This window comes from Myotis lucifugus, unplaced genomic scaffold (assembly GCF_000147115.1).
Source record: "Myotis lucifugus unplaced genomic scaffold, Myoluc2.0 scaffold_111, whole genome shotgun sequence".
NCBI lineage: Eukaryota > Metazoa > Chordata > Mammalia > Chiroptera > Vespertilionidae > Myotis > Myotis lucifugus.
Window position 1 is genome coordinate 3,586,738 of NW_005871159.1, and position 23,340 is coordinate 3,610,077.

General features: G+C 38.8%; 1 protein-coding gene across 2 annotated transcripts in view; it reads left to right on the forward strand.

Moving 5' to 3' along the window:
- Window positions 1-21,628, forward strand: part of FBXO9 (F-box protein 9) — a 32,425-nt gene extending 10,797 nt beyond the window's left edge. The window contains exons 4-14 of one of the 2 annotated variants that reach the window (XR_002830380.1): window positions 880-937; window positions 2,400-2,499; window positions 4,681-4,811; window positions 5,562-5,676; window positions 12,183-12,301; window positions 12,522-12,612; window positions 13,281-13,376; window positions 13,713-13,806; window positions 15,920-16,071; window positions 18,799-18,897; window positions 21,021-21,145. Coding sequence is in view for 1 of the 2 variants with exons in the window: in XM_006093241.3 (XP_006093303.1) it covers window positions 880-937; window positions 2,400-2,499; window positions 4,681-4,811; window positions 5,562-5,676; window positions 12,183-12,301; window positions 12,522-12,612; window positions 13,281-13,376; window positions 13,713-13,806; window positions 15,920-16,071; window positions 21,021-21,129 (1,065 nt within the window). In the remaining variant the exon portion in view is untranslated. Of the gene's footprint in view, window positions 1-879; window positions 938-2,399; window positions 2,500-4,680; window positions 4,812-5,561; window positions 5,677-12,182; window positions 12,302-12,521; window positions 12,613-13,280; window positions 13,377-13,712; window positions 13,807-15,919; window positions 16,072-18,798; window positions 18,898-21,020 lie in introns of both variants that reach the window. The other variant, XM_006093241.3, reaches the window with a different exon arrangement.
- The last annotated feature ends 1,712 nt before the right edge of the window (window positions 21,629-23,340 follow it).

A 23,340-nucleotide genomic window follows, 5' to 3' on the forward strand; every position in this document is an offset into this window, starting at 1 on the left:
TTTTATGTTCCCTCAGCCATGTACGAGTGATCCAGTGTCTCTGCATCCTAGTCAGCATTTGGTGTGTCATTACTTTTTAACTTTAGCCATTCTGATAGGTGTATAGTAATACTTCATTGTACTTATTTAAAATACGTTTTTATTTATTTCAGAGAGGAAGGGAGAGGGAGAGACAGAAACATTAATGAGAGAGAATCATTGATTGGCTGCCTCTTGCATGCCCTCTACAGGGGATCGAGCCCACAAGCCAGACATCTGGCCAGACCAGAATCAAACCATGACCTCCTAGTTCATGAGTCCATGCTCAACCATTGAGCCACACTGGCTGGGTCACATCATTGTAATTTTAATTTGTCTTTTCCTAATGTCTAATGGCGCTGTTTTCATGTGCTATTTCCAGCTTTTATATCTTCTCTGTGAAATTTTGGTTTATCTTTTCTAATTAGATTGCTATGTTTTCAGTGTTGAATTTTGAGAGTTCATTTTGTTTTCTAAATGCTTTCTCTCAGTTTATAGTTTGTCTTTCCATCTTCTTTAACAGAATATTTTTCAGAACACGTTTTTACCTTTGATGAGGTCCAGTTTATCAACTTTTATGGCTTGTGTTTTTGGTGTGAAGTATAAGAATTTTGCTTACTGCTAGGTCTCCAAGATTTTCTTTATCATTTTTTTCCTAAAAGTTTAAAACATTTTAATTTAAGTCCATGATCATGTTCAAGTTAATGTTTATGTGAGATGTGAGGTTTAGGTCGAGGTTTGTTATTTTGCCTATGGATGTCCAGTTGTTCTAGCACCATTTGTTGAGAGGACTATTCTCTGCTATTCATACTCATTTTTAATACTGACTTTCAAAATATTTTCCAACGTTTATTTTTATAGGCTCGAGAACTCTTCCTAAAAGCAGTAGAAGAAGAACAAAATGGAGCTCTGTATGAAGGTAAAAACTCAGGGTCATACTGTCATGACATTTCTGAATAATGACTTTGTTACTGAGAAATTTTATTTCTAGAATATATTTTATAGAATAAATTTTATAGAATATATTTGGTATAGAACATCAATCTCCCTATATTTGAAATTGATTCTTAAACTATCAGAAATAGAAATTGTATTTCTATATAACCTTACTCTTTTCAAAAAAATATTGCTGGGAAACATAATATTGATAGGATGAGTAAAATGACTTATTTTAATATTTAGGTTTTAATATTCTTCATTATTAAAGTCTTAAAAATATTACTACTTATTTAAAATAGATTATGCTTCTTTTATAAGTGAAATTACTTCAGGGGAGGGGAATATTAAGGATCCATTGAGGAACATATTTTCTAAGTTCTAATTTATGTTATCTGTGAAGGAATACCCTTTAACTTTGTTTCTATTAGTAGGCTAATAGAAATACATAAGTAAACACAGTAATGGGGCTATTTGCTATATTATGTTTGTATTTGTTCTTTCATTTTGTCATAGTAAAGCTAATAATTGGGGCATAGGAAATATTATTTTGCTCGGAGCCCTTGAATATGTCCCTAAAATAACATTTTCAGAATTATTGCATTATTTGCAAATTTCTTCTAGTGATATTTGTCACTTTGAGATATTAAAAGGATCCAATTAATATCTCTCCATAGTCATAATTAATTTGAAAAATTCCCACCTCCACTTAGTGTACAGTGATTCACCCAGAATAAAAAAACAACATGGCAGAGTGTATTGAATTAAGTAGACTTCATCTAGTTGGCCTCTACAGCCCCACGTTCTATTGGTATATTACCGTGTAAGATATTATCAAATATTATAGCTCTAAACCCCAGGCCAGGAGATTTATTTAAAACAAAAACAAAAACAGGTTTTAAAGGTTATTTAGCTAAATGAGGAGCTCCAGTCGCGCAATCGGTTAGCGCGCGGTACTTATTTAGCTAAATGAGAGGCAGCTGGACTAAAGTTGGATTTGAAAAATAAATTCCAAAAAACTCTTCTCTTTATTACACCCACTAGGGAGCATTTGATTTTCCTTAACTCTGTTTTAGAAAGAAAAATTTGCTTAACATTTTTTTTTTTTGTTGGGGCTGTAGCAATTGCATTTTCAAAGTTTGAAGAAAGACATCTACATAAGATCACTTCTGGCATAAGAGGTGTGGGGGGGCGGAGGGGGGAGATGGGAAGGCCTAAAAGACCAGTAAAATGCAACACCTTAAGTTTCTGTAACATGCTAGCTTTAGGAAAAAGAAAGATTATTTCTGAGTAGTAAGGTTTGGACTGAACTACTGTGGCATGTAGATAAAGGGAATTTGGCAGTTTGTAAAGAAAGTTACCAAACTAAACCACAGTTAAGGGTAATCAAAGGAAATGATAAAAATGTGTGGTCATAGCTAATTTAGCTTTATTTCTTCTTTTAGCCATCAAGTTTTATCGTAGGGCTATGCAACTTGTACCTGATATAGAGTTCAAGATTACTTATACCCGGTCTCCAGATGGTGATGGCGTTGGCAACAGCTAGTGCGTATATAATTTGATAGACAGTAATACATAGAGTTTGTTAAAATTAAGCGTCTTTGGCCTGTTGACTCTTAACATGATAAGAAGATGGTACTTTTCTTTTAAGTCATATAGTGTGTAGTATAAAGACTTGTTGATAAAGTTATAGAAATTTTTAATTAGGGAAATTTAATATTAAAATATGGAAAGGCACATTTTAAATAGACACAACAGAAATAAGGTGATGAAAGAATTGTTTTATAAAAGCAGTGATTGTTGAAAGGAGTAAATTACAGGGCATATTTCAACTTTTTGAAACCTATTTAAAGTCAAAACTATTAAAGTGTAATTAGGTCAGAATTGAAAAGTGTTAATAATGGTTGAAATAGGGTTTCATTACACTAGTCTTTCTCCTTTTGTATATGTTTGAAACCATACATTTCACTTACAAGGGGGTTTTTCATTTTATTAGGAAAACGCTGAATTGTAACAAGACTTAGTTTATTATTCCTTAAGGTATGTAGGTGGAATATCATTAACTGTAACGTGGGTTTAAAAGCACAGGTGCAGGATATTAGCACTCCCCAAATAAGCCATATTTCATTGGATAGACCCAGCTCTTGAGTCAGTCATGATGGTTTTATATGATAAAGATCAAGAGAATGTATTTTGAAGTCAGTACTTTTGAAGCTATTTGCAAAACAATTATAAAATTATTTTGGCTCAACCCCTTTATCCCCAGAAGCCCAATTTGCTGATAATAGAAGGGAAGGGAGTCTGAACCCATGAGAGAATGTCAGGTTTAAAATGAACAATGCCGTCTGGCTGATGTGGCTCAGCGGTTGAGCATTGACCTTTGAACCAGGAGGTTGCTGTTGTGGCACATGCCCAAGTTGTGGGTTCGATCCCCAGTAGGGGGCGTGCAGGAGGCAGCCAATCAATGATTCATCATTGATGTTTCTATCTCTCCCTCCCTTCCTCTCTGAAATCAATAAAAATATATTTTTTAAAAAAGATGAACACCTAGAAAAATAGAGTTTGGGTAATAAGACATTATATTATCTATTATTTCTGCCATGAAATAATTAAGACGTTTCCTTTATCAATAACTTATGTTTATTACCAGTGTTTGTTAACTGCTTATAGTACTAGCACTTAAGCTTTGGATAAGCCACATTAAAAATATCCCAATGAAGTCCTTATTAATTGCCTATTTGAACTTTTGGGCCAATAATATTGTTTGGCAGATTAGATTTAATAGTGTAAGGTAGTTCCTACTTAAAAGGAATCATTTGGGCTTTTGCTAAGCCTCTTTAAAATTTGGGTAGAATCATTTGCACCCAGTTCTTAGCCAGTTTTAGAAATAGACTCCAAGTGTTGTTAAGGAAATTTGTATTAAAGAAGCATTTTTTTTTCTGTACAGTTCCTTTATACAAACCTAGATGCTATGTAAGTTCTTTAAAGATGCATTTGTGTGTTTTTTATCATATATAATAAGCCCTAAAAGTCTTTGCTTTTTTTTTTTTTTGCCTTTTGCAAAATGTTGATAAAGTAGCTCTTGAATCCATTTAGACTCAACCACACTCACCCTTTGTTGTATTATAATAAAGTTTCCTAACTTCAACCTCATCTAAGCCATTTGGTACATCTGATCATTTTTAAGGTTACTTTCAGCAAAAATGGAACTCTACATGTTTGTTTATATTGGTAGATGATTTGTGGACCCTGCTAAGATTTTTTTAAGTTACACAGTTTCCTCTAAATGTAGGGTGATAAGGCACATCTGTTAGAAAACCCTTGGTAAGTACTACCTCTAATGACATCTGTTTATTTGACTTTTATCCAATTAGATGGATATCAGTCACTTTTAAAAGAATATGTTTACATAAGATTTTAAAAATCATGTGAAATTATCTTTTTCATTATCACATGAAATCTCTACAATGAAACTAATAAATTAAATCTCAACATTTGTATTCCAAAATTCTAAATCTTTCTGGGTGGGAATGAAATTTGCTGAAGCTTTGTTATGGTACTCTTCAAGTCAGGGCACACTTTTATCACATCAAAGTAAAAAGCAGTAAGAAGTTGGCTTTTAGATGACTTTTTATCAAGAAGATTTGAAAATACTATGAAAAATCAGTTACTAAGCTATGTTTGTAGATGGAGGCCCTTAGTGTACTCACCTCCCTCCTTTTGCAGCATTGAAGATAACGATGATGATAGCAAGATGGCAGATCTGTTGTCCTACTTCCAGCAGCAGCTCACGTTGCAGGAGTCTGTGCTCAAACTGTGTCAGCCCGAACTGGAGAGCAGTCAGACTCACATATCCGGTGAGAATTTACGCTTGTTATCAGTCCATGAGAAATACTTTAACCTTAGATTTTAGATTTCCAAACTTCCGAGGTCAGATAGCTGGTCTAGTTCAAAATAAGATTGGAGATCTAGTTATAACTACGGTTTGTGTATACTAATCAGCTTTTCAAAGCCCAAAGTAGATCAGAGTTTGTAGTGCCATTGTTCAAGGATGCCATACTTTCTTCACTGAAGATCTAAGAGCGTGAGTGTCTGAGTTGTTGGGGGTGTCCTAAGAAAATTGGAGGAGTACTGGTATCATCAGATGTTTCAGCCAAGTTGGACAGTAGTCCTGAGATAAGCTGAATGTTTAAAAATGAATTTTTTTTTTTCTTTTCATGTGTTAAGTGTTTCATTTGTCATGGGGGACAATTGGAAATATTCGAAAATAACTTTTACTGTTAAATGCAATCACACACACACATATATATAGATTATTTTTCTAGCACACTTATTTTAATATATCTTGGTGGCAAAAGATCGTCCAAGGGATAGGGGTGCTTTATAAAAGTAGCTTCAGATCTGTTCTATTCCAAAAAAAACACACACACACCCAAAGATATTTGTGTCATTATTACTATGGGGTAGTTAAATACATTCATGCTTTATGTCTGAGCAATACTGAAGGTGTGATTCATAAATTTGTAGGAATACATAAAAGTGTCTGCCCTGAGAACGAGACAGTAGGCTGTCAGGAGAGTCACTGAAAGGGTGCTTTTCTTTTACAGTGCTGCCAATGGAGGTCCTGATGTACATCTTCCGATGGGTGGTGTCTAGTGATTTGGATCTCAGATCCTTAGAGCAGTTGTCACAGGTGTGCAGAGGATTCTATATCTGTGCCAGGTATTTACTTTTTTTAAACAGCTCAGGCAGTGGTAAAAGAAGGGATTATGGTCACTTGCCAATTTTAATAAAAGAACTTGATTGATGTTCTGGATAAAAGCTATTCTACAACAATTTTGCTGAGCTACACATATGTGATTTTCTCAAACTACTTAGCATTTAAAGGCTGGAATGCACCGGGTTTCCATGGTGTAGAATAATATGTGGAACAGGTACACTCACACGTAGAGTAGTTTGCATGCTAGCTTAGTTGATATAGCAAAGAAATCATGCCAAAAAAAAAAAATACTCAAGCCATTTTCACAGTAACTCTAAACCCATTAAGTGGTAATGATTTAAATTTTGATTGCCCTAGAATTTTCTTTTAGCCCATTAAAAATTACCCTATACTTTTGAAATCAGGCTGTGTGAAGAGTAATCATAGTATAACATCATTTGGGACTGGTAGTCTTTCATGGGCATCTTATGTAAAAATACATACTTAGTCCTTAGCATTTAGAACTATTTTGTAACTTTAGTTCTTAAATTTTAGATGCATTATTTTTAAATAACCCAATTTCATTTGGAGTCTTGTATTTTGGGTAAAATATTTGAATTGCTTGAAGTCTTTGGTTTTTGGTGATTCTGTGTACTATTCTATTTAAGAAGTACCTATTAAATATCTAGAGGATTACCACCAACCTTTTGAAATTTGGGTCTCTAGCACTGTTCCTACATAAACTTTTCTTTTGATTATACATGAGAAAACATAGAGAGGGAGTTTATTAAGAAGACAAATTTTCAGGGATTAAACCTCATATGTTATAAAATAAAAGTAATCATTTTTTAAAAATATGCATTGCAACATAAATTGGGAGGGGGTCTCTTTTTTTTACTCTGGTTCCAATATAATTAGTTTTACACCTTTATTTATTTATTTATTTTTTAAAATATATTTTATTGATTTTTTACAGAGAGGAAGGGAGAGGGATAGAGAGTTAGAAACATCGATGAGAGAGAAACATCGATCAGCTGCCTCCTGCACATCCCCCACCGGGGATGTGCCCGCAACCCAGGTACATGCCCTTGACCGGAATCGAACCTGGTACCTTTCAGTCCGCAGGCCGACGCTCTATCCACTGAGCCAAACCGGTTTCGGCAGTTTTACACCTTTAAAACTGAATATTTTAAGTTATAAATGAAGTTAAATATTTTTTGAGTTGTGTAAGAATCATGTGACTATTCAATACATCTTTTGAGTCCTTTTTAAAAAAAAAAATATTTTATTGATTTTTTTACAGAGAGGAAGGGAGAGGGATAGAGAGTTAGAAACATCGATGAGAGAGAAACATCGATCAGCTGCCTCTTGCACACCCCCTACTGGGGATGTGCCCGCAACTGAGGTACATGCCCTTGACTGGAATCGAACCCAGCACCCTTGAGTCCACAGGCTGACACTCCATCCACTGAGCCAAACCGGTTAGGGCTCAATACATCTTTTAACATCACTTTTTGCACTAATCCCATAACAAAAACTCATTGGCACTACTTGTAAAATATATCTCCAGTCTGACCATTTTACTATTTCTCCAAAGTACATTCTGGTTCAGCCACCATTACTTTTTTCTTTTGACCTTCATAGTAGCTTTTTAAATGTTAGATTGGCTATATTTATTAAATATTTGGCTTTACCTGGTAGATTTTTTCCTCATACTTTTTTATTTCTGCTTATGGCCTTTTCTGCTTAAAGAAGACCCTTCAATATTTATTGTAAAACTGGTTTAATAATGAACTCCTTTAGTTTTTGTTTGTCTGGGAAACCTTTACCTCTCCTTTAAATCTGAATGATAGCTTTGCTGGGTAACTTGATCTAGAGTCTATCAGTTCCTTTCTTGCAGCATTTTAAAGATGTCCTTCCACTCCCTTCCGACCTGTAAAGTTGCTGCTGAGAAATCAGCTGATAGCCATATGGGGTTTCCTTTGTATGTAACTCATTTTTCTCCTGCTTCCTTTAAGATTGTCTCATTATCTTTAACTTTTACCATTTAGTAACAATATGACTTGATGTGGGTCTATTTGGGTCATCTTGTTTGGAACCCTATGTGCTTCCTTGACCTGGATGTCTGTTTTCTTTCCCAGGTTAGGAGACTTTTCAGCCATTATTTCTATAAATAAGATTTCTGATCCTTTCCTCCTTTTCTCCTTCTAGGATCCTTATAATAGGAGTGTTTGAGCACTTGAAATTATCCCAGAGGTCCCTTACTATCCTTGTGTTTTATAATTTTTTTATTTTTGCTGTTCTGATTTATAGATTTCCACTATTCTGTCTTCCAGGTCATTGATCTTTTCTTCTGTATCATGTAATCTGCTGTTGGTTCCTTCATGGTTTTTTTATGCCAGTTGTATTCTTCAGGTCTGCCTGTTTATTATACCTTCTCTTTGTAAAAGTTCCTCCTGAGCCCCGGTTTGGCTCAGTGGATAGAGCCTCTGCCTGCGGACTGAAGGGTCCCAGGTTCGATTCTGGTCAAGGGCATGTACCTTGGTTGTGGGCACACACCCAGTAGGGCGTGTGCAGGAGGTAGCTGATCAATGTTTCTCTCTCATCGACGTTTCTAACTCTCTATCCCTCTCCCTACCTCTCTGTAAAAAATCAATAAAATATATTAAAAAAAAAAAAGTTCCCCCTGAGTTCCTTTATTCCACACTCAAGTTTGGTGAGCATCCTTATGACTATTTAAAAAAAAATTCTTTATAAGGCAAATTACTTGTCTTCATTTCCTTAGAGCTTTTTTTTCTGGAGAATTTTCTTTTTCCTTTATTTGAGAGAGATTCCGTTGTCATTTTGACTTTCCATGTTTGCTTATATGAATTAGACACAATAGCTATTTCTTCCAGTCTCGGAAAAATGGCTTTATGTAGAAATGACCTCTGTATAGGATCTGTGTGCCGGGTGGTTTTGGCAGGCTAGTAGGGTGCTGAGTAGGTGCTAAGGTTTTCAGGGCACTGGTCTACCAAGCTGGAGATGCTCTGGGTGGGGAGGTCAAATGCAGGTAGTAATGCCCTGTTGATCCTGCTTGTTCCCTCATTCAGGTGCAAAATGGCTTGGGTGAGGTGTCTGGGAACGTGCTGCAGTGACCTTGCAGATATGCCAGAGCACCTGGAGAGAGCCCCCCGCCCTCCCTATGGAAGGGGGACATAAACAATGTCGCTTACTGGCACCTCCGACCCAGGGAGTTCCTGTGGCCCCCCAGCCTTCTCTGTAGTCTCTCATGTTGTTTGGTGTAGAATGATGTCGGTGAGGCTTTATTGCCAGGTATTTTAAGAAGCTGGTTGGAGTGGGTCAGGTGCATGCAGCACTGGCAGTGTTGGCTTGAGAGGTTGGAGGGCTCCCTGCAGAGAGGCCAGAAGGTGCAAGTGATGCTGATATCCCTGTTGGCTTCTTTTATTTGGAGGCAAAAGGCCCTGGGCAATGTAGCTGGGAACTCACTGTGGTGATCTTGCAGGTAAGCCCAAGCACCCAAGTAAAGCCCCTGCTCACCCTGTTGAAGTGGAGGGGGACGTAAACAATGGCGCTCACCAGCTCCTCCAGCTCAGAGGCGTTCCCTCAGCTCCCAGAGGGCTCCTGTGGTTTCCCAGTCTTCTCTGTTCGTCTTTCTTTGCTCACGTTCAGAAGCTGTTCATTCAGCCCTCAGTTGTCATGCAGGAGTAATTGCTCACTATATATGTGTTTATTTGAGTTTGCTCATCGGAGGGGGTGGGTTCAGCATCCTCTAATGCCACCACCATTTTGTACCTCTCCCAGAGTCATCTTTTAAAAGCATAAGTCATGCTCAAAACCCTGCAATGACCTCTATCATTTTTTTTTCTTTATTGATTAAGGTATTACATATGTGTCCTTATCCCCCCATTGCCCCTTCACCCTCCACCCCCCACTCTTGCCCTCACCCTCCTGGTGTCTGTGTCCATTGGTTAGGCTTATATGTATGCATACAAGTCCTTTGGTGGATCTCTCCCCCTTACCCCCACCCTCCCCTACCTTCCCCCTGAGGTTTGGCAGTCTGATTGATGCTTCTTTGTCTCTGGATCTGTTTTTGTTCATCAGTTTATGTTGTTCATTATATTCCACAAATGAGTGAGATCATGTGATATTTATCTTTCTCTGACTGGCTTATTTCGCTTAGCATAATGCTCTCCAGTTTCATCCATGCTGTTGCAAATGGTAAGAATTCCTTCTTTTTTATCGCAGTGTAGTATGCCATTGGGTAGATGTACCACTGTTTTCTAATCCACTCATCTGCTGATGGGCACTTAGGCTGTTTCCAAATCTTAGCTATGGTAAATTGTGCTGCTATGAACATAGGGGTGCATATATCCTTTCTGGTTGGTGTTTCTAGTTTCTTGGGATATATTCTTAGAAGTAGGATCACTGGGTCAAATGGGAGTTCCATTTTTAGTTTTTTGAGGAAACTCCATACTGTTCTCCACAGCAGTCTGCATTCCCACCAGCAGTGCACGAGTGTTCCTTTTTCTCCACATCCTGACCAGCACTTGTTGTTTGTTGATTTGTTGATGATAGCCATTCTGACAGGTGTGAGATGGTACCACATTGTCGTTTTGATTTGCATCTCTTGGATGATTAGTGACTTTGAGCATGTTTTCATATGTCTGTTGGCCTTCCTTATGTCCTCTTTCAAAAAGTATCTATTTAGATCTGTTGCCCATTTTTTGATTGGGTTGTTTATCTTCCTTTTGTTAAGTTTTATGAGTTCCCTGTAAATGTTGGAGATTAAACCCTTATTGGTGATAACATTGGCAAATATGTTCTCCCATGCCGTGGGCTTTTTTGTTGTTTTGCTTATGGTTTCTTTTGCTGTGCAGAAGCTTTTTATTTTGATGTAGTCCCAGTTGTTTATTTTCTCTTTGTTTTCCATTGCCCTAGGAGCTGTCTCAATGAAGATATTGCTTCGGCATATGTCTGAGATTTTGCTGCCTGTGGATCCCCCTAAGATTTTTATGGTTTATTAATTGAGCGATTTCTGGGTTCTCTATTCTGTTCCATTGGTCTGTTCTTGTGCCAGTACCAGGCAGTTTTGAGAACAGTGGCTTTGTAATACAGCTTAATATCTGGTATTGAGATCCCTCCTACTTTGTTCTTCTTTCTCAGGATAGCTGCAGCTATTCAGGGTCTTTTTTTATTTCAGATGAATTTTTGGAGAGTTCGTTTTAGGTCTGTGAAATATGCTGTTGGTATTTTAATGGGGAGTGCATTGAATCTAGATTGCTTTAGGTAGTATGGACATTTTAATGATGTTGATTCTACCATTCCATGAACACGGTATGTTCTTTCATCTGTTTGTCTTCCTCTATCTCTTTTTTCAGTGTCCTGTAATTTTCCGAGTACAGGACTTTTACCTTCTTAGTTAAGTTTATTCCTAGGTATCTTAATTTTTTTGGTGCCATGGTAAGTGGGATTTTTTAAAATCTTTCTGTAACTTCTCTATCTATCTATCTATCTATCTATAAAAAAATAGAGAAATATGCTAATTAACCGGAACGCTGTAACAGGTCGACTGGATAGGAGGTTGCGCGAGCAGCGTCGGGGGCTGGGTGGCAGGGGCCTCCGTGCGCCTGCACTGGGGGAGGGCCTGATCAGTAGCTGCCGCAGCTGCTTCAAGGGCCAGAGAGGGAGGCAGGGCTGGACTGGAGGGTGGGCAGCGCCGCGCAATTTCAAATCGCGCGCTGGGCCCTTAGTTGGTGTATAAAAATGCCATATATTTCTTGGCGTTAATTTTGTGTCCTGCTACATTGCCAAATTCACTTATTAAGTCTAATAATTTTTTGATGGTGTCTTTAGGGTTCTCTATGTACAATATCATGTCATCTGCAAATAAGGACAGTTTTACATTTTCTTTTCCAATTTGGATGCCTTTTATTTCTTCTTCTTATCTAATTGCTATGGCTAGCACTTCCAGAACTATGTCAAACAGGAGTGGTGAAAGTGGGTAGATGACCTCTATCTTACTTAATAGACACTCCCACCTGTAAACTAGGACCTCACCTGCCCCTGACTACCCCTGAAATTATGTAGTCTATACTTCACCTTGCTCACTTTGCTGCAACCATGTAGCCTTTTTTGCTCCTTGTTAGAGCCAACCAGCTACACACTTACCTGAGGGTCTTACACTTGCTACAGTTTCTGCCCAGGGTATTCTTCTTCACCTCCCAGAGCGGCCTCTCTCAGCCACTATATCTAAAATAGTCTTTATTTTCCCACCGTGACTTCTTTGTCTATTCACCCTGCTTGCTTTGTTTTTGCACTGAGCACATTACTTGAAACTTTGTTTTCTTGCTTTCCCAACAGTAAAAGAGCAGGGCCTTTTCCCACCAATCTATAGCCAGACCTAGGACTATGCCTAGCAGGCACTCAGCAAATACTTGCTGAATAGAAAATGGCTGGTAGCAGGACCATTTCTGCATATAGGGACTTAGCCTTTTACATATATTGATGTTGTACTTTTATTACTTAGAGACCCTGAAATATGGCGTTTGGCCTGCTTGAAAGTTTGGGGCAGAAGCTGTATTAAACTTGTTCCATACACATCCTGGAGAGAGATGTTTCTAGAAAGGCCCCGTGTTCGGTTTGATGGTAAGTTGAACCCTTTAGAACTCAAGAGAAATGGAGATTTATCACGTTGATTTTGATAAATACCCAGTCTTAGTTTTCTTTAACAGACCTAAGTATTATGAGCATATTTAAAGGAAACTACAATAAAAATGAAGCTAGAAATGTGCTATATGATTTTATTTTTAAAATGTTTAAATTTATTATGTTCCTAGTTCTTTAAAATAATGTTTCTTTTTTATAGGTGTATATATCAGTAAAACCACATATATTCGTCAAGGGGAACAGTCTCTTGATGGTTTCTATAGAGCCTGGCACCAAGTGGAATATTACAGGTACAACTGTAGTAAACTGAGTGAGTGAAAAATTCTCTCTCTCCAAGTATTCATTAGTTATTGGACATCTCTTCTCGGTAGCTTTTGCATTTATCCACAAGATGGCCCTCAGTATTTTATCAACTATTTTAGTAAGAATTGTACTCAAAAGAACCAATGGGTTACTACAAATTTAAAACCTCCTAGCCTCTAAATCTAAGAATCATTTTACATGTTAGAGTTCTTCCTTGTCTCTTGACCTTGGTGTACTCATTTGCCGTTTCCAATAGCTTGTGCTCTTATTCAGCCTTTTTGTTCATCAGCCAATACTGTGAGAAATAAGTAGATATGTGAACTACTGTGTATTGTGAGATTCCATTTTTGTTTGACATTAGTGTTTTAGGAAAAAACATACAGAACTTTGAGTATTATTTAATCTAACTTTTGTATTCAGTGAGTGAAACTAAAAGTTCAACAGTTCCCTAGAAGGAGGATAATAAAATGCCTTTCGTTCTTTGTCGCTGGCCTCACAGGTTGTTGGTCATGTTTTAATGATGTTTTGCCAGTCCTTTGGCCCATGGTATTTCCGTCTCGGTTTCACAGCTATGGCTAGGTTGAGGTACCAGTAGAGAAGGACGAGTTTTATACTTTGTGTGTGGTGTTTTTGGTGTTCTGTTTCTGTTACACAGGTACATAAGATTCTTTCCTGATGGCCATGTGATGATGTTGACAACCCCTGAGGAGCCTCAGTCCATTGTTCCTCGTTTAAGAACTCGGAATACCAGGTAGTGTTTTCCTATAACACTTGTTTTCTATCCAAGTCACATTTTATATGAATGTATAGGTTAATGTAATCCTGTGTTTCCTTAACTTACTACTGGATGATTTAACAAACAGTCACTGGGTGGGCATTAGTGGAAAAGATCAATTCTGCACCTTTCCCCTGGAGAGTGTACTTCAGTGGGTGTCTGGGGCCTTGAAAACTACGTTCACTCACATCCTAGCTGATTCTTCTTGAGCAAGTTGCTTAAACACTTTATAATCCATTACTTCCTAGATTACTTAAATACATGTAATAACTGATTAATAGACTTAGATTTAAAGTATTTTTTTATTTTTAGAACTGATGCAGTTCTACTGGGCCATTATCGCTTGTCACAGGATACAGACAATCAGACCAAAGTATATGCTGTGATAACTAAGAAAAAAGAAGAAGTGAGTATACAAGGTTGAAGTAGCAGTTTACTTTTTTTTTTTTAATCCTCACCTGAGGATATTTTTCCATTGATTTTTAGAGAGAGTGGGAGAGAGAGGGAAAGACAGAAATATTGATGTGAGAGAAACACATCGATTGGTTGCCTCCTGCACACACCCCAACCAGTGCCTGGGCTAGGAAGGGGCCCAGGCCAGGGAAGAACCTGTAACCGAGGTATGTGCCCTTGACCAGAATCAAACCTGGGGCCTCTCGGTCCACAGGTTGATGCTCTGTCCACTGAGCCAAACCAGCTAGGGCTACTTTTGAGTACCCTTTCATTCAAGGATTCTTGATTAGAAAGGGTCAAATATACTGTTTCATTATTTATACTATTATACAAAATGTATGTTGACTTATAGCATCTCTCTAAAGCAGTGGTTTTCAACCTTCCTAATGCCACGACTCTTTAATACAGTTCCTCATGTTGTGGTGACCCCCAATTTCATTGTTAAAAATTGAACATAATTAAAGCATAGTGATTAATCACGAAAACAATATGTAATTATATGTGTGTTTTCCGATGGTCTTAGGCGACCCCTGTGAGAGGGTCGTTCGACCCCCAAAGGGGTCGCGACCCACAGGTTGAGAACCGCTGCTCTAAAGAGAGCTGGAGTGTTTTCTAAAATGTGGTTATTTTGAATTCGATCAGCTTGTTTGTTTTTCTCCAAATGTTTTTTTTCTGGTCTAGGTTTTTCACATGTGAAAATGGAAAGCCAAAATGTCCTGTAAAGTAACTAGTAAAATGATACCAGAATATGATTTTTTTAGCTTTTCTCATTTTGAATCACAGGGGATTTTCTTCCTAAATTAGCTCAAATGAGTAATTCTTTCATAAGGATATTAATATAGAGAATTTCAATTTCTATTGGAAATAAGCTAATGTAAGATAATTCCTTCGTCCCATTCTTGCAAAAGAATGAAAACACCAAGCAAATATGATTGCTGGATTATTACACTCTAGAGGGCTTTAGACTCTTAACAGATCAAGGACCTCATTTTCATTTTTTACAACCTTTCTTCATGTGCAATTTTTTTTGTCCTGGTTAAAAACCATAATGAAGTCAGTTGTGAGGAAGTTATAATAATTACTAGCCTATTGCTTTTATAAGTTGGTGTAGGATTTGAAAGAAGTTTCCCTTGTGTTGAATCCCCCTTTCTTCTCTAGCATTATGTGTCGAGACAGTTAGGGTAGGTTCTCTGTGAGTTCTAGTCCTATCACCCTGTGGCCAACTGTTGCTGGCTCCTCCCCCCGGCTCTGATAGGCTCCTGAAATCGGGCAGCTTCTGTGAGTGACCTTGGCCATGAGTTTCCTGAGGTCAGAAATGGGGAATTTGTGAGACCCTAGTTTAGGTTTTATTTAGTAAGAATTTAGGAACTCCCACGTAGAATGCCCGTTTTCTCTTCAGAATATGATAACAATGAAACCATATGTAGTGTTGATACTTTTGTGTTTTTAGCAACAGTATTTGCAGAAGTGTGATTCTAATGAAGCTTGTCACATTTATTTATCCATTGACGATTTTACTGTTATTGCAAAAAAAAAAAGGATGCTTTTTCTGCAGGCTTCACCAACTTATTTTCTCTCTTTAAAAATTCCCAAGTGTTTTTAAGTAGAAGGAAATACTAGCCTTTGAGATAGGAGGTAGAAGTCTTAATTCCAATCTGAAACTGCTGTGTTAACTCGTTTAAGCTGCCTGGGTCTTCATTCCTTTAGCTATTAAATAGCAATAATGCAATCATATTTGGTACATGAGGTTATTATGATGATTAGGGGGGAAAAACTTGTTATTCAAGACACTCACACATTTGTATGTGATATCCAAAACAACTCTACTATGTGCAGATGTTATGTTATTCTTGCATAATACAGGGGTGGGCAAAAGTAGGTTTACAGTTCATATGGAGAAATATAAATACGAGAATAAATAATAATGCAAGAATAAACTCTGTGTTTCACATACAACTGTAAGCCTACTTTTGCCCCACCCAGTATATTCCAATAAATATTCTTCTAATAATGAAATCTCAGTGAAGTGAGTTTTCATTACAGTTCATGCACCTTTTCTTTTACAGAAACCACTTGACTATAAATACAGATATTTTCGCCGTGTCCCTGTCCAAGAAGCAGATCAGAGTTTTCATGTAGGACTACAGCTGTGTTCCACTGGCCACCAGAGGTTCAACAAACTCATCTGGATACATCATTCTTGTCACGTTACATACAAGTAGGTGAATGTAATAAAAATACCAAGGTTACGGAAGAAATGTGTACTTCATGTCAGGCTTAGGAAACTCTCACATGATGTTAACCTGAGTTAACATTACAAAAACAAAGGATAATATTATTCTGCAAACCCAGAAAGTGGCCAAAAAGAAAAAAACTGAAACTGAAAGTGGGCCAGGCAGTGGAGCATCCGTAGCTCACAGTGCCAGTGGAACGTGGCTGGGCACCACTGCTTTGGAAATGAGAGTGGCATTCCATGAGTAGAACGATAGTCATTTTAAGCTGTTCATGTGTTGACTTATTCAGGGCAGTTTTACAACATTAGATTTTTTTCTTCTCCCATGTTTGTCTTACCATTTTTTACTTTATTTCCATTTGGTTTATCCTCAGGGATTATACACTGATTTAAATAAGTCTGCTAAAAAGATCTCTTGTATTCCAAAGCCAAATCTATTAGTTCCTATATATAAAGTTCTTTGTTCTATGAGTTAGGACAGTGGTCGGCAAACTCATTAGTCAACAGAGCCAAATATCAACAGTACGATGATTGAAATTTCTTTTGAGAGCCAAATTTTTTAAACTTAAACTATATAGGTAGTTACATTGTTATTAACTTAATTAGGGTACTCCTAAGCTGGCCTTTGCTAAAAACGTCCTCAATCTGAGGGGTCCTCAGCGAACGTACCCCCATTTCTTCTAACGCCACTTCTTCAAAATAGACTCGCCCAGGCCGAAAACCGACTTCTGCGCATGGGCCATGAAGTTTCAATCGCACTGTATGTGTGCGCCCGCACGTGGTATTTTGTGGAAGAGTCACACTCAAGGGGCCAAAGAGCCGCATGTGGCTCGTGAGCCGCAGTTTGCCGACCACTGATTTAGGATTTTTATTTTTTACATTTTATTTTATACTAGAAGCCGGTGCACAAATTTGTGCACGGGTGGGGTCGGCCTGGCGGCCAATCGGTGCCCATTGGGGCCATCTTGCCCAGTCCCAATTGGGGCTGGCTGGCTTCGGGGAGGGACCGCGGGAGGTTGCCTGTGGGAGTGCACTGACCACTAGGGGGCAGCTGCTCAACGCAGGTAAGATATCTTTTTTATGGCTGAATAATAATCCATTTATATATATATACACACAGACACACACACACACACACACACACACACACATATATGTATATATGTGTGTGTGTGTGTGTGTATATATATACATACCATATCTTTATCCATTTGTCTATCTATGGACACTTAGATTGTTTCCATATCTTGGCAGTTGTAAATAATGCTGTAATGAACATAGGGGTAGATATTTCTCTTTGAATTAGTGTTTCTCTTCAGCTAAACACTCAAAAGTGGAATTGCTGAGTCTTTGTCTCTTGTTACAGCCTTTGTTTTAAAGTCTGTTTTGTCTGATATAACTATTGCTACTTCAGCTTTTTGTTATTGTTTCCATTTGTGTGAAATATTTTTCTGTCCTTTCAGTCTGTGTAGGTCTTTTATAGACAGCATTGTTTTCTTATCCATTCAGTCACCCTATTTCTTTTGAGTGGAATGTTTTTTTGTGTGTGTGTTTTTTTTTGTTTGTTTTTGTGTGTTTTTTTTGTTTTTTAATATATTTTATTGATTTTTTACAGAGAGGAAGGGAGAGAGATAGAGAGTTAGAAACATCGATCAGCTGCCTCCTGCACATCTCCCACTGGGGATGTGCCCGCAACCCAGGTACACGCCCCCGACCGGAATCGAACCTGGGACCCTTCAGTCCGCAGGCCGATGCTCCATCCACTGAGCCAAACCGGTTTCGGCTTGAGTGGAATGTTTAATCCACTTACATATAAAGTAATTATTGATAGTTATAGTTATGTAGTTACTGCCATTTTATTATTCATATTTATTTTTCTTAAAGAAGTCCTTTTAACATTTGTTATGCTGGTTTGGTGGTGATGAACTCCTTTAGCTTTTTCTTGTCTAGGAAGCTGTTTATCTCTCCTTTGATTCTAAATGACAGCCTTAGTGGGTAGAGTAATCTTGGTTGTAGGTCCTTGCTTTTCATACTTTGAATATGTCATGCCACTCCCTTCTGGCCTGCAAAGAGGCCCCCTATACCCACACTATGGCAGTCACCCCTTGTTCCAGGCCTGATGGTTTCCTCAGCTCCCAGAGTGCTCTCACAGTTCCCCAACTTTCTCTCTGCCGTCTCTCTCTTGTTTGTTGTGCAGAAGCTGTTCAGTTGTCCCTCAGTTGTCTTTCAGGAGAATTGCTAATTATAAGTATTCAGTTGATATGTTCTTGGGAGGAGGCAAGGTCAGCATCCTCCTATGCTGCCATCTTGGACCCTTGAGTTAGGATTTACCTGTAAGAAATCATTAATGAGCAGAGAGTATGTATGAGAAAGGAACAGTACAGAAATAAATTTTAAAAAGGAATTAATAAAATATCAGTTCATGTGGCTATTGAAGTTAGATGCTGTTGGAATTGAAAGAATATTGGTGTGTGACTGAAGGCTTTCCATTCCAGTTGAATCCAAAATTCTGAGACAACACGTTTTGAGATCACCTTCAATTAACCTACTTCACAACCTTGACCATCTTATTGAAAACTTTTGGGCCACATTTCTATCTTACAAATAATTTTTTTGTACTCATTTTTGAAAGTCCTAGAAGTTTTCTTTTTTCTCACTTATCTCTTGTTTGTTTCTCTCAGTAACCTGTGGAATTTCTTTTTCTTTTCAAAGAAAGAAACCAAACCCAGAAGTAGAATCAAAGAAATGAAAAGCATCATGTTTTAGAAAGGAGAAAGAAAGATACAAGAGGCATTGTTTGTAGCTGCTAAGGTTCACGTTGACTTCCTTCTCTACACTAATAAAAGACAAACATGCAAATTTACCGTACCTTTGCTATGCCTTAAGCCACACCCACCAGCCAATCAGAGCAACTATATGCAAATTAACCCAACCAATATGTCGGCCAGCAGCCACAGAGGTGGAGCAAGCAGGAGGCTTGGTTGCCCCAATGATGGAGGCAGCCAAGCTTCCCGCCTGCCACAGCCAGCTCTGGGCTCCACTCAAAGCAACAAAGTTTCAATTATAGAAGGTAAATAAACCCCAGATACCTGCTTTCAGCCAGCTGTGGCCACGTAGCCACGGAGCTGGAGCGAGCAGGAGGCCAGCTCTGAGCTCCTCTCAAGGCTACAAAGTTTCAATTATAGAAGGTAAATAAATCCCAGAATAAAAAATAAAAAAAAGAAAGGAGAGGCTGTGAGCTTTCATCCCTGGGGGGGGCTTGGCTAGCCTGAAAATAGCCATCAGCCCCTCACCCAGGCTGGCCAGGCACCCCAGTGGGGACCCCCACCCTGAAGGGGGTGTGACCAGCTGCAAACAGCCATCAGCCCCTCACCCAGGCTGGCCAGGCACCCCAGTGGGGACCCCCACCCTGAAGGGAGTGTGACCAGCCTGCAAACACCCATCAGCCTCTCACCCAGTCTGGCCAGGCACCCCAGCGGGACCCCCACCCTGATCCGGGACACCCTTCAGGGCAAACCAGCTGGCCACCACCTGTGCACCAGGCCTCTATCCTATATAATAAAAGGGTAATATGCAAACTGACCCTAACAGCAGAACAATTGGGAATGACTGGTCACTACGACACACACTGATCACCAGGGGATAGACGCTCAATTCAGGAGCTGCCCTCTGGTGGTCAGGGCGCTCCCACAGGGGGAGCTCTGCTCAGCCAGAAGCCAGGCTGATGGCTGCCAGTACAGTGGTGGTGGTGGGAGCCTCTTCCGCCTCCTCAGCAGCGCTAAGGATGTCCAACTGCAGCTTAGGTCTGCTCCCTGCTGGCAAGTGGACATCCCCTGAGGGCTCCCGAGCTGCCAGAGGGATGTCTGATTGTCAGCTTAGGCCCGATCCCCTGGGGAGTGGGCCTAAGCCAGCAGGTGGTCATCCCCCAAGGGGTCCCAGACTGCAAGAGGGCACAGGCCGAGCTGAGGGACACCCCCCCCCCCCCGTGCACAAATTTTTGTGCACCGGGCCTCTAGTCTATAATAATAAAAGAGTAATATGCTAATTAGACCAGATGTCCTTCCTGACAAAGCCGGGGCTGGGAGGGAAGCCTGGGTCCTGGGTGCCTGCTGGTGGCCAGAGGGAAGCCGGTGCCAGCAGCTGGGGGAAGGAAGTCCTACTCTTGCACGAATTTCGTGCATCGGGCCTCTAGTAATATTTAAAAAGGCACTTGAACTTTCTGCTTTTGTTTATTTCTCCTTTTGGGGAGAAAAATATAAAAGACTAGTAGTAGTGTAACTTGTCATTTGCTTTCCTTCCCTCCTATCTGTAATTATGTTGTTGCTCGTACAAATATTAAATTCTATTCTAGGATTATAATTCATTCTAAATTACATTTTAACAATAGTCTTAAAATGTCTATTGCTTTTGACTTAGAAATTCTACCCTTTAGAACATGTCCAAAGGACATAATAAAAAATAACACATTTTTAATTGCCCAGTACTGAAAACCTATATCTCTAACAAAAGGGGAATTATTAAGTAAATTGTGGCACAAGCAGACAGAGAAATAATATGCAGCCACTAAAAATGACTTCTGAAGAGTATTTAATGATGTTAGGAAATGCATGTCATGATGTTAAATGAAAAAAGCATGATCACTAATAGAGTATGATCTCAATAGGAAAACTTGATAGGTTGATGTGTGTAGAAGAAACACTGGAAAAAAGTGTTTTGTATTGCTGTATCTGAGTGATAGAATTATGAGTGACTTCTTTTTGGTACTTTTCTAAATTTTAAAAATTTTCAACAATGAGCCTATATTTAAAATTTATTGAGCTATATTTTAAAAATTTTAAGGCTAAAATATAAAATAACCCCCCTCTAGAAATATGCAAGGATTTTAAATGAATTGAAATTTCCTGGTAACTTGGAATTTTGTGCATTCTTTCTAGGTCAACTGGTGAGACTGCAGTCACTGCTTTTGAGATTGACAAGATGTACACCCCCTTGTTCTTTGGCCGAGTGAGGAGCTACACTGCTTTCTCAGAGAGGCCCCTGTAGAGCCTCGCGCCCAGTCCTCTGTCAGTGTTGCATGAACGAAAGCATATAGCGCAAAAGAGCACCTAAGTTATAAATGTACATACATATATATATATATCTGGAATTGGAACTTATTTTACATTGTTGGAGTTCTTTTAAGAAGAGTATAAATTGATTATTATTATTTTTTTTAATTTAAAGGGATAGTTGATTCTTAAGGTGTTTTGTTTTAAAATTAAGAAGTTGATATTAGACATTGTTTAAACACATTTATGTTGTGAAAAACCTTAATATGAGCTTTAAATCATGCCCTTTTTCAAGCAGATTTCTGTCACATCAGTCTGCTGTCTGATTGTTCCACTACTATTCAAGTGGTCAGGGGAAAGCTGTACTGGATAAGTGTTTCTTTCATGCATGGCATACTGTCTACACTAAAGGCTCAAAATGTGAAAACCTGTTCTGGATTTGTTTGAAATAGTTTGACCCATTGAGGTTATAAATAAATGTTTCTTTCAAGAAACTGGACTTGGATGGCCTCTTTTAAACATCAGAATAATAAACTGTCCCAGGGTAGCCAGCGAAGGCTTAGGAATCACTGCCTCATTTCGTCGTTGGTTTTTATATGCAGCCACAGGCTAGAGCTGTCTGCACTCTGACCTCATCCATTAAGTGAGAAAGAATGAATCTCTCAGCACTGGAAGACCAACAAGATCAAATAGCCATCTTCATTCTTGAAAGAACAGTAGAGGATCATGTAAACCCAGGCTAACTTTTTCCAGAACTAAGGTTGGGAGAGAGCTAGCCATCAAGTAAACTACGTTACCTCCCTAGTAACAATACTAGTAGAATTTCAGAGTTTGTGTCTGGCAGTCCTACCAGATTCAGATTTCTTTTTGTGATTCCAATACAGCTAGAGTCAGTACTCATGTATTTTCAGAAATCAATATCTGCAGCCACAGTTGCTTGCATATCGATGTTAAAAGGCACTTCATACATCCTTACAATGCAGTATGGGATAGGCCTTTTAAAAAGCCAATACAAGCCCAGCCAGTGTGCTCAGTGGTTGCAGCCACAGTTCTATTCCCAGTCAGGACACGTACCTGGGTTTTGAGCTCAATCCCCAGTAGGGGGCGTGCAGGAGACAGCCGATCAATGATTCTCATCACTGATGTTTCTATCTCTCCCTCCCTCACCCTTTCTCACAAATCAACAAGAACATTTTAAATAAATACATAGCCAATACATGTTATGTTAAAGATGAAAATTAAGCATGTTTAGTTTGGGTGTGTACAGAAAGGAGAGAATTCCACTGAGGTTGGCTCTTTGCAGCAATCCAATGTGACATGTTCCTCGAATTAGAAAAGAGGGAGGAAGACGAGACATGCCTAAGATAAGGCAGCTCTTCATGACATAACTATTAGTTTTGATGCACAAGTTAATAAAACATCTGATTAGGACATAGTCAAATACAGCTAGAAAAATATTCCTAAGGAAAGTGGAATTTGAAGATCCTGTTGATTTGCCACCTGTCCTAGATTAATGACCTGTGGCTGACAGCCAGTGAATACAGAGTCCAAAGGTTCCTTCGTGACCACTAAATCAACTTTCACTTATTTCGCTTGGAGAGCTAATAAATTTTTTAAGCTGATATTTTTTGGTATTTTTAATACAAAAGCAATATATTTTTATTGTGAGAATATTAGAATATGCAATGATTAAAAAAAATAAAATAGTCCTAACACCCAAAAGAGCAAATCAACTCAGCTGACCTCCAACTGGCAGTAAAGCAGCACACTGACATGGTAAGACGCAGCAGGAAGGATCCCTCATCAGCCCTGGGACTCAGGAATGCCAGGCATATACCCAGGAGGCAGGAGAGTGGAGGGAAAACAGCCTCTCTGCTCAAAGACCTACAGATACTGACGCAAGTGCCTCCACAGGACAGGTTCCATCCTTCACTTCTCAATCAACAAGCTACTCCCACCCCCACCCCCACCCCTACCAGTCAGCATTTAGGGCCTCATTCTTAAATATCAGTGGACAAGCAAGGAACACCAGGCACATGAAGAGAAAACCCCTAACACAAAGAGAATCAAACTTACGAAATAGAAAAGGAACGAACACAAAGGAAACAGAAAAGTACAGGCAGTAGAAAAAAATGGTAAAACCAAAATTACATATCTTCAGAAAGATGAGAAATAATCCATGAAACAAGAACGAGACTATAGAAAG